Below are 12,986 nucleotides of genomic sequence, written 5' to 3'. Positions count from 1 at the left end.
AAAGAAAAAAAGAAATATGCCCCAAAGAAAGTCAGGCATAGCGGCTCACGTCTGTAATCCCAGCACTTTGGGAAGTGGAGGCGAGAGAATTGCCTGAGCCCAGGGGTTTGAGACCAGCCTGGGCAATTTGGCAAGACCTTGTCACTATAGTAAATAAAAAAAAAATTAGCAGGCATAGTGGCTGAGGTGGAAAGATCACTTGAGCCCAGCAGATTGAGACTCTGACAAGAAAGACAGAAGGAAAGACAGACAGAAAGATAGAAAGAAAGAGAGGGAAAAGGGAGGGAAGGAGAGGGAGAAGGAGGGAAGAAAGATGCCCCAAAGAATCCTTTACCCAAGCCGGTGGCTCAGCCTGTAATCCCGTGCCTTTGGGAGGCTGAGGTCAGTGGATTGCCTGAGCCCGAGGGTTCGAGACCTGCCTGGGCAGCGAGACCTCATCTCTACAATAAATCAAAAACTAGCCGGGTGTGGTAGCTCGCACCTGTAGTCCAGCTACTTGGAAGGCTGAGGCGGAAGGATCGCCGGAACCCAGCGGGTCGAGGTTGCGGTGGCCAGGAGCGGCCACTGCACTCCAGACTCCAACTCAAAAAAAAAAAAAAAAAAGAATCCTTTACCCTTCATCCATAAGGGGATATGGATGGGATGTCATTGCTGTGTTGTTTGTGGGGATGGGAAGTTGGAGGCGCCTGGGAGTCCATCCCCAAGGGAATAGAGAGGTAAATGTGGTGGCTGCACCCCATGGAGAACTAGCAGTGGAAGCAAAGAGTGAGGTGCTCATGTGGCAAAACACATGGGCCCTGAACCAGCAGGGAGTGGTCAAAGTAAACAACAGAATGAGATCTAAAACACACATCACTCATGTAAGCGAAAACTACCTGTATACAAAACAACAATATATAGTTAGCAATTATACATCCAAACAAGAAGATGCTCATTAAGCATATTCAGATGGCTACCTCTGGCTAGGGCGGATGATGGAGATAAGGGGAAAAATGAATACAAGAAGAGAGGAGGCCTTCATGGACCAGTGATGATAATGTACCACCAGGCAAGGAGTCCAGGGAACTCAGCCTTCTGGACTTGAGGCCCAACAAAGGAAAAACAAGTAAGGGCTGGGTGCGGTGGCTCAAGCCTGTAATCCCAGCACTCTGGGAGGCTGAGATGAGGGAATTTGCCTGAGCCCACAGGTTTGAGAGCAGCCTCGGCAACTTGGCGAGACTTTGTCTCTACAATAAATGAAAAATAAATATCTGGAAGTGGTAGCTCACGCCTGAAGTTCCAGCTACTTGGAAGGCTGAGGCGGAAGGATCACCTGAGCCCAGCGAGTTGACGCTGGGGTGACCATGAACATGCCACTGTACTTCAGCCTAGGCGATGGAGTGAGACTCCAACTAAAAAATAATAATAATAAAGAAAAACAAGTAAGGATCAGAGAGGTTAAGTAATTTGTCCCGATTACACAGCAGGTAAGGAAGGGTAGTGAGAAGTTCCAAATTACCAGGCCTACTTAGAGGAAGGCGGTAGCAGGTCACTTAAAACCACAAGCCTGGGCGGGCGCCGTGGCTCACGCCTATAATCCTAACACTTTGGGAGGCCGAGGCAGGAGGATTGCTTGAGCCTAGGAGTCCAAGACCAGTTTGGGTGACATAATGAGACCTCGTCTCTATAAAAATTTTTAAAAATTAGCTGGGTGTGATGGGGTGCATCTGTAGTCCCAGCTACTCGGGGGCCTGAGGCAGAAGGATCACGCACTCCAGCTTGTGCCAAACAGAGTGAGACTGAACTCAGAAAAAAAGGCCATTAGCTTTAACCTCAAGAGCGGAGAGGGCAGGAGGTGTAGAGGCTGTGAGTGTGTCGCAAGGTGTGGGGGTGGCCAGTGGGTGGTCCTGTGTTCCACTTTAGCCCTGAGTCTCACTGGCTTCATTGGCTTTCTTTTTTTTTTTTTTTGAGTTGGAGTCTCTCTGTCACCCAGACTGGAGTGCAGTGGCCACTCCCGGCCACCGCAGCCTCGACCCGCTGGGCTCCGGCGATCCTTCCGCCTCAGCCTTCCAAATAGCTGGAACTACAGGCACGTGCTACCACGCCCGGCTCATTGTGATTTTATTGTAGAGATGAGGTCTTGCCAAGTTGCCCAGGTAGGTCTCGAACCCGCGGGCTCAGGCAATCCACTCACTTCAGCCTCCCAAAGGCGCAGGATTACAGGCTGAGCCACCGAGCCTGGCTCAACGGCTTTCTTCATTCTTCCCAAACACCCACTGAGCACTGTGGGGTATGGACCACAGTCCTTATCTTCCAGGGACTTTGAAGGTGAAGAAAACGGGGTCATGACCAGAATTTGACAGGGAAGTTAGAAAGGGGGTGCTTCCAGGAGGCAGGATTGAATCAGAGTTGTCTAAAGTTTAGAAATTATAATTCACGCTACCTGCCACGTAGCAGACACTACTCTGAGTTCACAAAGTCCTCACAAAAAGTCTTTAAGGTAAATTTTTAATTTTATTTTTATTTTTTGAGTTGGAGTCGCACTCTGTTGCCCAGACTGGAGTGCAGTGGCACGCTCCCGACCACCGCAGCCTCAACCCGCTGGGCTCTGGTGATCCTTCCCCCTCAGACTTTCAAGTAGCCGGAACTATAGGTGCACACTACCACGCCCGGCTAAATTTTTTTGATTTGCTGTAGAGACAAGATCTTGCCAAATTGCTTGTTTGGGTCTTGAACCTGCAGGCTCAGGCAATCCACTGGTCTCAGCCTCCCAAAGTGCTGGGATTACAGGCTGAGCCACCGAGCCCAGCCTTATAGGTAATTTATATTAACGCCCCCGCTCTGCAGATTAGGAACTGAGGCACGGAGAGGTTAAGCAATTTGTACAAGTCACAAGGCTGAGAAAAGGCAGAGCTGGGATTCGAACCCAGAGAGAGTGTGTCCAGAGGTCATGATATTAACTATGATGCAACTTACAAATGAAAGAAGACAAATACAGCCTGTCTGGCCAGGCCTTCCTCAAGGAGATCTCCCAGCTCCTGCCCTCACTTGGAGTTCCCACAGTGAGAGTGGCATGGCCTGGCTGGGGACACTGCTGGCAGAGCCTAGTCCTATGGTTGTTCAGGGGATCCTTGCCCAAGGACTTCACGATGACTCAGTTTCCCCACCTCAATCATCCAAGATGGAGGGACCCAACATTCTCATGATACACATAAGGCCACTGAGGCCTGGAGAGGGGACAGGACTTGTCTCGGGCCATCCAGGTCTCCTGTCAACCAGTCCAGCACTTCACCCCCTCTGACTGAGAGAAAGCATAACATGTGCTAAGTCGTGGCTTCCTGGTCCTCCAGCCCCCGCCAGCCTCCTGGGATCCCTCTCGACAGCTCCTTCAGGCCCAGGACTGGGAGTCAAGCCACAATTCTCAGAGCCAGAGATGCAGCCACTTTCCCAGAATGCCGTGTTCCCGCCTTCTCTGCTTTCCAAGCAAGATCTCGTCTCCCCACAGCGCTTGGAGAGCCCTGGTCAGAGGCTTGGTCAGGGAGAGCCCTGATTGCTGCTGCTCCTTCTCCCTCCCTCCTGGTACCTCCCAGCATCCTTGGAAATTAGGGGTCATTACCCATCAAGGTGTGAGATCTAAGCACAGCAGCGCACAAGTCATCAACATCCCAACTTCCAAACTGCCTGTGGGCCCCAAAGTCCAGCCGTCACCAACAGTCAGTGCTGACACAGAGCCAGAAAGGAAACAAATAAGTCGGGCCAGCCCAACCCAGTAGGCAGAGGGCAGGAAGGTACCAGCTTGCTCTCTCCCTCTCCCCATGGCTACCTCACCCTCTCTCCACTGACTCCAGGGAGAAGCCCGTGTCCCCCCTACATGTGGGACTTTTGACACACCCCTAGGAGGTGCCTGCCACGTGTGGTGTTGGGAGATAGGACCCTAGAGAGGTGGGGAGCTGGTTTTTGAAGATGGGAACAGGGAAGCCCATTCAGCCACCCACCCATCAATCCAATTACCCACCCACACTTAATAGGTAATATTTATTCGGTGATTACTTGGTGCCAGGCACTGTCCTAAGTGTTTTGCCCAATGCTGTTAGGTAGGGACTTGTCTACCCATATAAGGAAACAAGCATAGAGAGGTCAATTAATTTGCCCAAAGCTGCACACTAGTAAAATGGTGGAAGCAGGAGTCAAGCTCAGGCAGTCTAACTCCTGGGCCTGCGATTCTGTTCTCCATGCCACAACCATCCACCATCTATCCATTTACTGACCATCCATACACCATCCACCCACTCACCCAGGCCACTCTCATTGAGTCATCTGTCTATCCTCCTGGCCATCTATCCTTTCCTCTCCTAACTTCCTATTCAAAACGGTCCCAGAGAAGGAACAGCATAGGCAAAGGCTCAGAGGAGAGAGAGCAGGGTATGTTTAAGAGTTTAGCTCCTGCAGAGAGAGTGGCAGAAAGATAGCAAGAGATGAGGTTAAGGAGCGAGCCAGCCCATCCATCCGTCATCTATCCACCAACCCATGCCATCCACCTACCCAACCACCCTCCCACTCCTCTGTCCATTTCTGCATTCATCTGTCCATCTATCCACTTTTTTTTTTAGTCGTAGTCTCACTCTGTTGCCCAGGCTGGATTCCAGTGGCACACAGTCTCAACCAGCTGGGCTCAGGCAATACTTCCCCCTCAGTCTTCCAAGTATAGGCACATGCAACCACACCAGGTTTGTTTTTTGATTTATTGTAGAGACAAGGTCTCACCAAGTTGCCCAGGCTGGTCTCGAATCCCTGAGCACAAGCAATTCTCTCGTCTCAGCCTCCCAAAGTGCTGGGATTAAAGGAAGGAGCTGCCGTGCCTGGCCATCTTTGTAATTTGGAGGACAGATAGATTAGATGGATAGATAGAGTGGAGAGATGGCAGGGCACATTTCCTTCCTGTCAGTGATTTCTTATGATATGTTGGGGCATGAGGGGAGGGGACATTAGGACTTCTAGAGGCACCTGAATAACTAGAATCATCTCTCTCCACTCACGCCACTGGTTTGCAGGTTCTAGGGCCTTGTGGGAAGAGGGGATAGCAGAGTGAACCAGTGTCAAGGCTAAAAGACCCTCCAAGGCCCTGAAAATTCAGCCCCCAGCCCTGACCCCATGGCCTGTTAGGAAGACAGAAGGAATTGTGTCATAGAGAGATGTCACAATGCCCCCTGCCCCACACAAGTTCCCCCCCATCTTGTACTCCCTGTATCCTCCCAAGAGTTCCTGGGAGCCACCGGAGCCCCTGACCACCGGAAGTTCCATCTCACCACCAAGGAAGGCCCTGATCAAGGATGTTCAAGGTGAGATGATGTTGTAGGGCTGGGCGGCCCTGGGTCACAAGAAAACTGGCAGGAAGGAGCATGAAGCCCCGGCTCGCCTGTGTGGCTGGGAGCTGGGCCCTTCTACAAAAGGCTTCCTGAGGTGCTAGTGCCGCTGCCTGACTCCTATTCCCCTACTGTGGGACCTCTGTGTGTCCCAGGGAAACAAGGAGAGAGGGAGCGGGACACCACCCAACTTCTCCGTGGTGTTTCCTGGACTGCTCAGTTTGCATTACCCCATCTCTAGGCAACTTGAGATGAGTAATCATCTTAGCTCAAGTTTACCACATGCACTTTACATGGAATCATTCAATAAATCCTCACAGGAATCCTAGGAGATAGATTATCTTGTTATTTCCCCTATTATTTATTTATTTAGAGTCGGGGTCTCACTCTGTTGCCCATGCTGGAGTGCAGTAGCAAGATCGCAGCTCATCACAACCTTGACTTCTTGGGATCAGGCGAGGCTTCCATCTCAGCCTTGCAAGTAGCTGGGACTTCAGGTGCCTGCCACCACACCCAGCCAATTTTTTATTTTATTGTAGAGATGAGGTCTTGCTATGTTGCCTAGGCTAGTCTCGAACTCCTGGGCTCAAGCGATTCTTCCTCCTCAGCCTCCCAAAGTGCTGGGATTACAGATGTATTCTTACTTTAGACTTGGGAAAATTGAGATACAGAGTTTTTTTTTTTGTTTGTTTGAGTTGGAGTCTCACTCTGTCGCCCAGACTGGAGTGCAGTGGCCGCTCCCGGCCACCGCAGCCTCGACCCACTGGGCTCCAGCGATCCTTCCGCCTCAGCCTTCCAAGTAGCTGGAACTATAAGCACGTGCTCCCACGCCTGGCTAATTTTTGATTTATTGTAGAGATGAGGTCTCGCCAAGTTGCCCAGGCAGGTCTCAAACCCGTGGGCTCAGGCAATCCACTCACCTCAGCCTCCCAAAGGCGCGGGATTACAGGCTGAGCCACCGAGCCCGGCTCGATACAGAGTATTATAACTTACCCAAAGGTTGGCAACTAGTGAGTAGGGGAGCTGGACTTGAACCTCGGGTAGCTGGCTCCAGGGCCCCACTCGTGGCCTCCCTGTCCACTCCCGTCAGAGCCTCTCTGCCCAATCTCAGGCAAACATACTTTCCTAAAGGTTCAGATGAGCGTGTGCAAAACCCCATGTGACTGCTGGATGAGGTTGACCATGATTTTGCCTTTGGCAGTTCCCATAATGCACTGCACCCCCAGAGCAAACCAGTGAGGTAGATAGACTCATTATCTCCATTTTCCAGATGAGGCCACAAGCCCAGTCAGGCCCCAGGCCCTGAGCTCAGCCCTTCATACCTTCCAACTTCTGAAGTCCAGGTACATTCCACAGCAGCAGGAGTCCTGGGGTGCTATTTGCATTTCAGCTAGGCTCAGGCCTTCCACCCAAGGGTCAGGAGGTTCGGTAGAATTTCAGGTTTGAGCAAGGCTAGCCCATGTGCCTATGGGCCTGCAGGATTTGAGAGGACAGGGTGCCATCCTAGAAGACTTGTAGCAATATCACGGGTGAGGTCTTGCCCTGCTCAGAAAGTCTCACTCCTGGGTCTTCTTCCCCATTCTAAACCCTGGATAAGGAAAAAGCATGTATTAAGAGATGTGTATTTTTTTTTTGAGTTGGAGTCTTACTCCGTCGCCCAGACTGGAGTGCAGTGGCTTCTCCCAGCCACCACAGCCTCGACCTGCTGGGCTCCAGCGATCCTTCCGCCTCAGCCTTCCAAGTAGCCGGAACTATAGGTGCGCGCTACCACGCCCGGCTCATTTTTGATTTATTGTAGAGATGAGGTCTTGCCAAGTTGCCCAGGCGGGTCTCGCACCCGCGGGCTCAGGCAATCCACTCACCTCAGCCTCCCAAAGGCGCGGGATTACAGGCTGAGCCACTGAGCCCGGCTGAGATGTGTATTTCTAAGAGGACTTGGTGGGGTCTGCCTGCGAGGATTGGGGGCAAGGAAGTTCTCCTTCTTCTGGTTGTAGCTTAAACTCCAAATGAAAACAGGGTAGTGGGATTCCAAGTGGAGGGATGGGGCCGGTGAGACCCTTTCCTTGCCTTGTGAGCTTCATAGCATCCCTGAGGGAAGCAGGTAGGAGGAATGGGGGCGTCTTCCCGCCACCTGTAAACCAGGGTTTCTCAACCTTGATGCTTTTGACATTATGTGCTGATAATTCTGTTGTGTGCATTGCAAGATGTTTAAGAGCCTCCTGGATCTCTTTATTTATTTTTTTTTTTTTGAGTTGGAGTCTCACTCTGCCGCTCAGACTGGAGTGCAGTGGCCACTCCCGGCCACCACAGCCTCGACCTGCTGGGCTCCGGCGATCTTTCCGCCTCAGCCTTCCAAGTAGCCGGAACTACAGGCACGTGCTACCATGCCCAGCTAATTTTTGATTTATTGTAGAGATGAGGTCTCGCCAAGTTGCCCAGGCAGGTCTCAAACCCGTGGCCTCAGACAATCCACTCACCTCAGCCTCCCAAGGCGCGGGATTACAGGCTGAGCCACCGAGCCCGGCTGCCTCCTGGATCTCTACCTGCTAGAAGCCAGTAGCAATCCTCGTCACCCACCCTCCAAAAGTCTCCAAACATTGCCAAACGTCTTATGGGGAAGAAAAGATCACCTCCAATTGAGAACCACAGATCTAAAGACACACACACACACACACACACACACACACACACACACACACACACACACTGCACTTGACAGGGTTGTGAGAAGGGAGGAAATGGTTAAATGAAACCAGATGTTAACCTGGAAACTATGCAGTCAGGCCCCACCCTCCACCAGAGCTGGCTGTGCTGGGCCCTGGGGAGGGGACAGGGTGTTCTCAGCCCTCTGAGGTTAGTCACTTGGAGCCTGGCTTGGTCCCTAGAAAGGGCAGGGTAAGGCTAAGGCCGCCTGGGCTCCCTCTTCCTCTTCCTCCTCTTCCTCCTCCCTTGCCTCCTGGCTCTGTCCTGGGACTGTCCCTCTGCCCCAGTTTCGGTGAAGGTCTCATACCCTACCCCTTCCTCCACCGGGGCCTTGCATGTTGCAGCAGCAACATCTTAGGCATTGTTGACCTGTAGACCCAAGGCAGGTGGGCCCAAACCAGCTTCTGGGCTGGGGCAGAGAGGGAAGGGAGAGTTGGAATCCTGGTTCCTGCACTCACTAGTTGTGGGACTTCTGCAAGGTACTCACACGTTATCTCACAAACTATGTCAACTTAGACAAATGTTTAGATGCCTCAGTTTCCTTATCTGAAAAATGGGGGTAACATCTCAAGTGGCTTTTAGGAGCCTTCGAAGAGCTGAGTGGTTAGAGTCTGGCACTCGGTCAATGCTCAGTTCCCCGAGCCATTCTGTAACCCTTGGCCTGGCACCCCTGGCACCCATCCCCTTGACTCAAGGCAAAGTGCCTCAGTGGCCAAGGGGCTGATACAGCCTGAGACGAAAGGTTTGGCTGGGGAGCCAGGGTGGATGGGGCTTGGGCCTCTGCAGTTTCTTCATCTTCATGGCCACAGGCTGAGCCCATCCTGTGTCAGGAGGACCAGAATCCACATCCTCAGAATCCCCCTAAACATGAAGAAATCCAAGCCACCACTTGCAGCCCAAGAAAAGGATAATTCCATGAGCCAGGCTGTCAGCCCCAGCTGACACCCTGAGTGTGTTGTCCTGTCTGTGCAGGGTTCAAGAACCCAGAACCCAAATCCAGCAGTACAAACCCCACAGTGTCCTGGCCAAACTAGGAGCTCTGGCTACCTCACCCTCCAGCGAGGCCGGGTGCTGTACAGGGCAGCCTTGACCAATCACTGCTGCCTAGCACACCCATGGAAGCTGAGCAGGCTGACAGAATGAGGGCAGAAATTAATGAAGTTGAACAGGCCCCTGGCAGGCCCAGCTCCCTCAGGGCAGTAGGCACAAGACACATCATGGAGCCCAGGGTGTGGACAGACCTGGGTTCAAATTCCAGCTTTGAACCTTCCAGTCACATGACCCTGAATATGTGACTAACCCTTTTACTTCAGTTTTTTCATTCATGTGTGTTTTTTGGTTTTTTTTTTTTTGAGTTGGGTCGCCCAGGCTAGAGCTCACTGTAGCCTCGACTTCCTGGGCTCAGGGGATCCTTCTGCCTCAGCCTACTTGTAAGCACGTGCCACCACACTCGGCTAATTTTTAATTTTTTTTGTAGAGACAAGGTCTTGCTATGTTGCCCAGGCTGTTATTTTTCCCACACCTGACCTCAAAGTGATCCTCCCACCTTGGCCTCCCAAAGTGCTGGGATTATGGGTGTAAACCACCATACCTGGCCAGTTTTTTTCAATTATAAAAGGGGCCAATAATGGTAATACCTTCCTCAAAGGGTTAATGTGAGGATTAGAAGAGATAATTCACTTAAAGTGTTTGGTGAGGTGCTCATGAGCAGTGGTGGAAACAATCTTTGATGACCACTGTCACAGTTCATTTCTGGCACTTGCCCCCAACCTGTGATCTCCTGGGCTGGGGGGCTGAGCCTGGAAGAGTCTGGAAAGGCTGCAGATCCCTTGTTCTCCCCTGCGTGCAACGTGGCCATGCGCCAACACCGGGGCAAGCCCCAGGGACACGGAGATGCACAGGACATGCTCCTGAGTGCTGGGAGCCACTGACAGCTGACTCTGGGACTTTGACAAAGAGCTAGAAGGAGACAAAACTGAAGGAGGCCGTCCCAGTGTGCCCACTCCTGACTCAGTTCCTCCCAGCCCAGGAGCACGTCCGGAGTTTAGAAGGCACAGAAGAGGGCCAGTAGGGGTAGGGGCTGCAGGAGATATCAGAGATTTCTGGAGAAGATGTTGAGAGAGCTCCTGGGCTTGGAAGAAGAGGAAGAATTTTACAAAGCAAAACTGAGGTCACATATATACCTGGGTAGAAACCAATGGGAGTAGAGACTGCCTTAGCAGAGAGCCCTGGACAAGATTTGTGACTTAAACACAAGGAACTACTTGGTAACTTGAGCCCCTGGGGCAAGAACTCAACATTCGCTCCTCACTCTGTAGCCGAGGGTTCTCTTGCAGGGCCCAGAGGCCAGCTGGGCAGGGACGAAATGGGCTTCCCCAGAACAGCTGAAACCTGGGGGGGCAGAATGGAGACGCACACACAAGGTGGAAGATCGCCTACAGACACCTCATCCTTCGGGTGGTATTGTCATGGCTATGCTGGTCCCAAGTAAAACAGACAGATAGTACCTGGGAGATGGTGTGGGGGTTCCCAGGAGAACTGTCTGCCACAGGATAGTCAAGAAGGGTAGTGTCCTGACTTGAGCACTATGTAATGTATGCATATAACAAAATTACACTTGTACCCCGTCATTTAAAAAGTGGGTAGTAACAGGAATCAATAAATGTCAGTATGCTGTGATAAATGTAGGGGGCTCCTAGACAGGGGATAGACCCCCAATACATGACCCCCCAAAGAGTGGTGGTTCAAGGGAGGCAGGTACTGGTAAGTAGAAGGCAGAGGTGGTGGTAACAATGAGATGTTCTAAAATAGAATGCGCTGGCTGTGGAAGATGAGCTTTGTTAGAATTCAGTTCATTTGGCCAACATTTATTGAGCATTCTCTAAATGCCTCGGACTGAAGTCAAAGAGGAAATCAGATTTTGGAGGCTATTATGTCAAGGCTAAGGGTGTGAGACCGTTGCCCTTAAGAAGCTCCCAGTCTTATTAGAAAGACATGTCCCTAGTGAATAGGAGGGAGGGAATGTGAGGCCCAGGAAATGCCCAAGTCAAGGCATGGGGCCCTGGATGTACCAGGTGTCACCCCAAGGGATAAGAGGTAGACCACCATGGCTGGAATCCAGGGTGGGTGGAAGGATGGTAGGACTGGAGAGGTGAAGCCACATCCTTAAAGGTCTTACATTTCAGGCGAGGGGCTTTGGGCTTTCCCTTCCAGGAAATAGAGAGCAAAGGATGCTTTGAGGAGGAGAGTCAAGCGACCTGGCTGTTAATATAGAAGGATTCGTTCTGGTGTGCATGTGAGGCACGGTTGACCCAACGATGTATTGAGTGTTCTCTAAATGCCTTGATCTGGAGTTGAATTTTGGAGGCTGTGAAAAAGCAGGAAGCCGGGCTCGGTGGCTCAGCCTGTAATCCCACGCCTTTGGGAGGCTGAGGTGAGTGGATTGCCTGAGCCTGCGGGTTCAAGACCCACCTGGGCAGCGAGATCTCTACAATAAATCAAAAAATCAGCTGGGCGTGGTAGCACACGCCTGTAGTTCCAGCTACTTGGAAGGCTGAGGTGGAAGGATCGCCAGAGCCCAGCAGGTGGAGGCTGCAGTGGCCGGGAGCAACCCCGACCCTCTGGTCTGGGCGACAGAGTGAGACTCCAACTCAAATAAAAAAAAAAAGAAAAGAAAAAGCAGGAGAGTGGTAGGCAGGAAGACTTGATGGAAAGCTGAAATGGCCCTGTGGGAGAGAGAGGATGAAGTCCTGATCCAGTAGCAGCAGAGGAGAGGGAGAGAAGGGTCAGACAGGAGCCACGCAGAGGGCAGTGACAGACAGATGGGGAAGAGGAGGACCTGAAGACACCCCCAGGTTCCCAGCCTCTGTGAGCCAGTGGCTGCCTCTTAACAGGATGGCAAGGGGCAGGGGACCGCGAAGGCTCTCCCTTGCCCTGGGGTTCCTCGGCTCCATGGCCAACAGAGTGGAACTCCAGGATGGCTCTGGGGTCTTCTGAGCCGTAGCTCTTCCCTTCCCTCCTGCCCCTGGCCTAGCAGCTGAAGTCCCAGTGTCCAGTGCCTCAATTCTGCCTTTCTTTCCCTCCTCTCAGGACTCACAGAAACCCTCTGGACCCAGCCATGGGCTCAAGACACCATCGTGCAAAAAGGCGAAGTCTCCGCACCCACCTCTTTCCCGGACGTGGAAGCAGGACCGCGAGCAGTCTCTGGCAGCAGCCTATATCCCGGTCGTGGTGGACCCCAGGGGGCAGAGCCTAGACAAGCTCAGGTTCAATTTTTATACCTCCCAGCACCCCAACTCCTTGAACCCCTTCTACACCTTGCAGAAACCTACCTGTGGCTACCTGTACCGCCGGGACACTGACCACACCCGCAAGTGTTTCGATGTGCCACCTGCCAACCTGGTCTTGTGGCACTCCTAGACCGGTGCCAACCAGAAGCCCCCCACCCTGCACCCTCACCCCTGTGGCCCTGGGCCCCAGAGGGGAAGGGCTGCTGGCTCCAGGAGAGGGGCCTTGTACCCATGCTCACCTGTGGACAATGACAAAGGGAGGTCTCTCTTCTCAGCGGCAATTAAAGTCTGTCCTTCCTTTCTCTACATCTGAATGTGTGACTGTTGGTGGGTGAGCTGAGGCCTCAAGGTTATGTCCAGAGGTGCCTGAAGCTTTGGAAGGGCCTGATTCTCAGTTTCCTTACCCCAGAAGTAGCCCAAGCCCTCTCTGGGGCCTGAACCCTAAGCAAAGCTAGTGCTGGCCGCAGACTCCCCATGGTCCAGGCCTGGTCCCCTCCAAAGATGAAAAAGAGATCCATCAGCCGGGCTCGGTGGCTCAGTCAGTAATCCCGCCCTTTGGAGGCTGAGGTGAGTGAATTGCCTGAGCCTGCGGGTTCGAGACCCGCCTGGGCAACTTGGCGAGACCTCATCTCTACAATAAATAAAAAAATTA

The 12,986-nt window shown here is 52.3% G+C and overlaps 1 protein-coding gene across 1 annotated transcript; it reads left to right on the top strand.

Annotated features, from left to right (window-relative positions):
- The first annotated feature begins 5,179 nt into the window (after window positions 1–5,179).
- LOC103264889 lies at window positions 5,180–12,544 on the top strand. Its single transcript, XM_021714760.1, has 3 exons — window positions 5,180–5,318; window positions 6,822–6,871; window positions 12,135–12,544. Exons 1-3 carry the CDS (start codon window positions 5,180–5,182, stop codon window positions 12,462–12,464), a joined length of 519 nt encoding a protein of 172 aa, XP_021570435.1. The 3' UTR covers window positions 12,465–12,544.
- The last annotated feature ends 442 nt before the right edge of the window (window positions 12,545–12,986 follow it).

This window comes from Carlito syrichta, unplaced genomic scaffold, assembly GCF_000164805.1.
Source record: "Carlito syrichta isolate Samal-C Ts95f unplaced genomic scaffold, Tarsius_syrichta-2.0.1 Scaffold305755, whole genome shotgun sequence".
Taxonomy (NCBI): domain Eukaryota; kingdom Metazoa; phylum Chordata; class Mammalia; order Primates; family Tarsiidae; genus Carlito; species Carlito syrichta.
The sequence above is the reverse complement of the archived record's forward strand: the minus strand, read 5'-3'. Positions and strand labels throughout refer to the sequence as shown.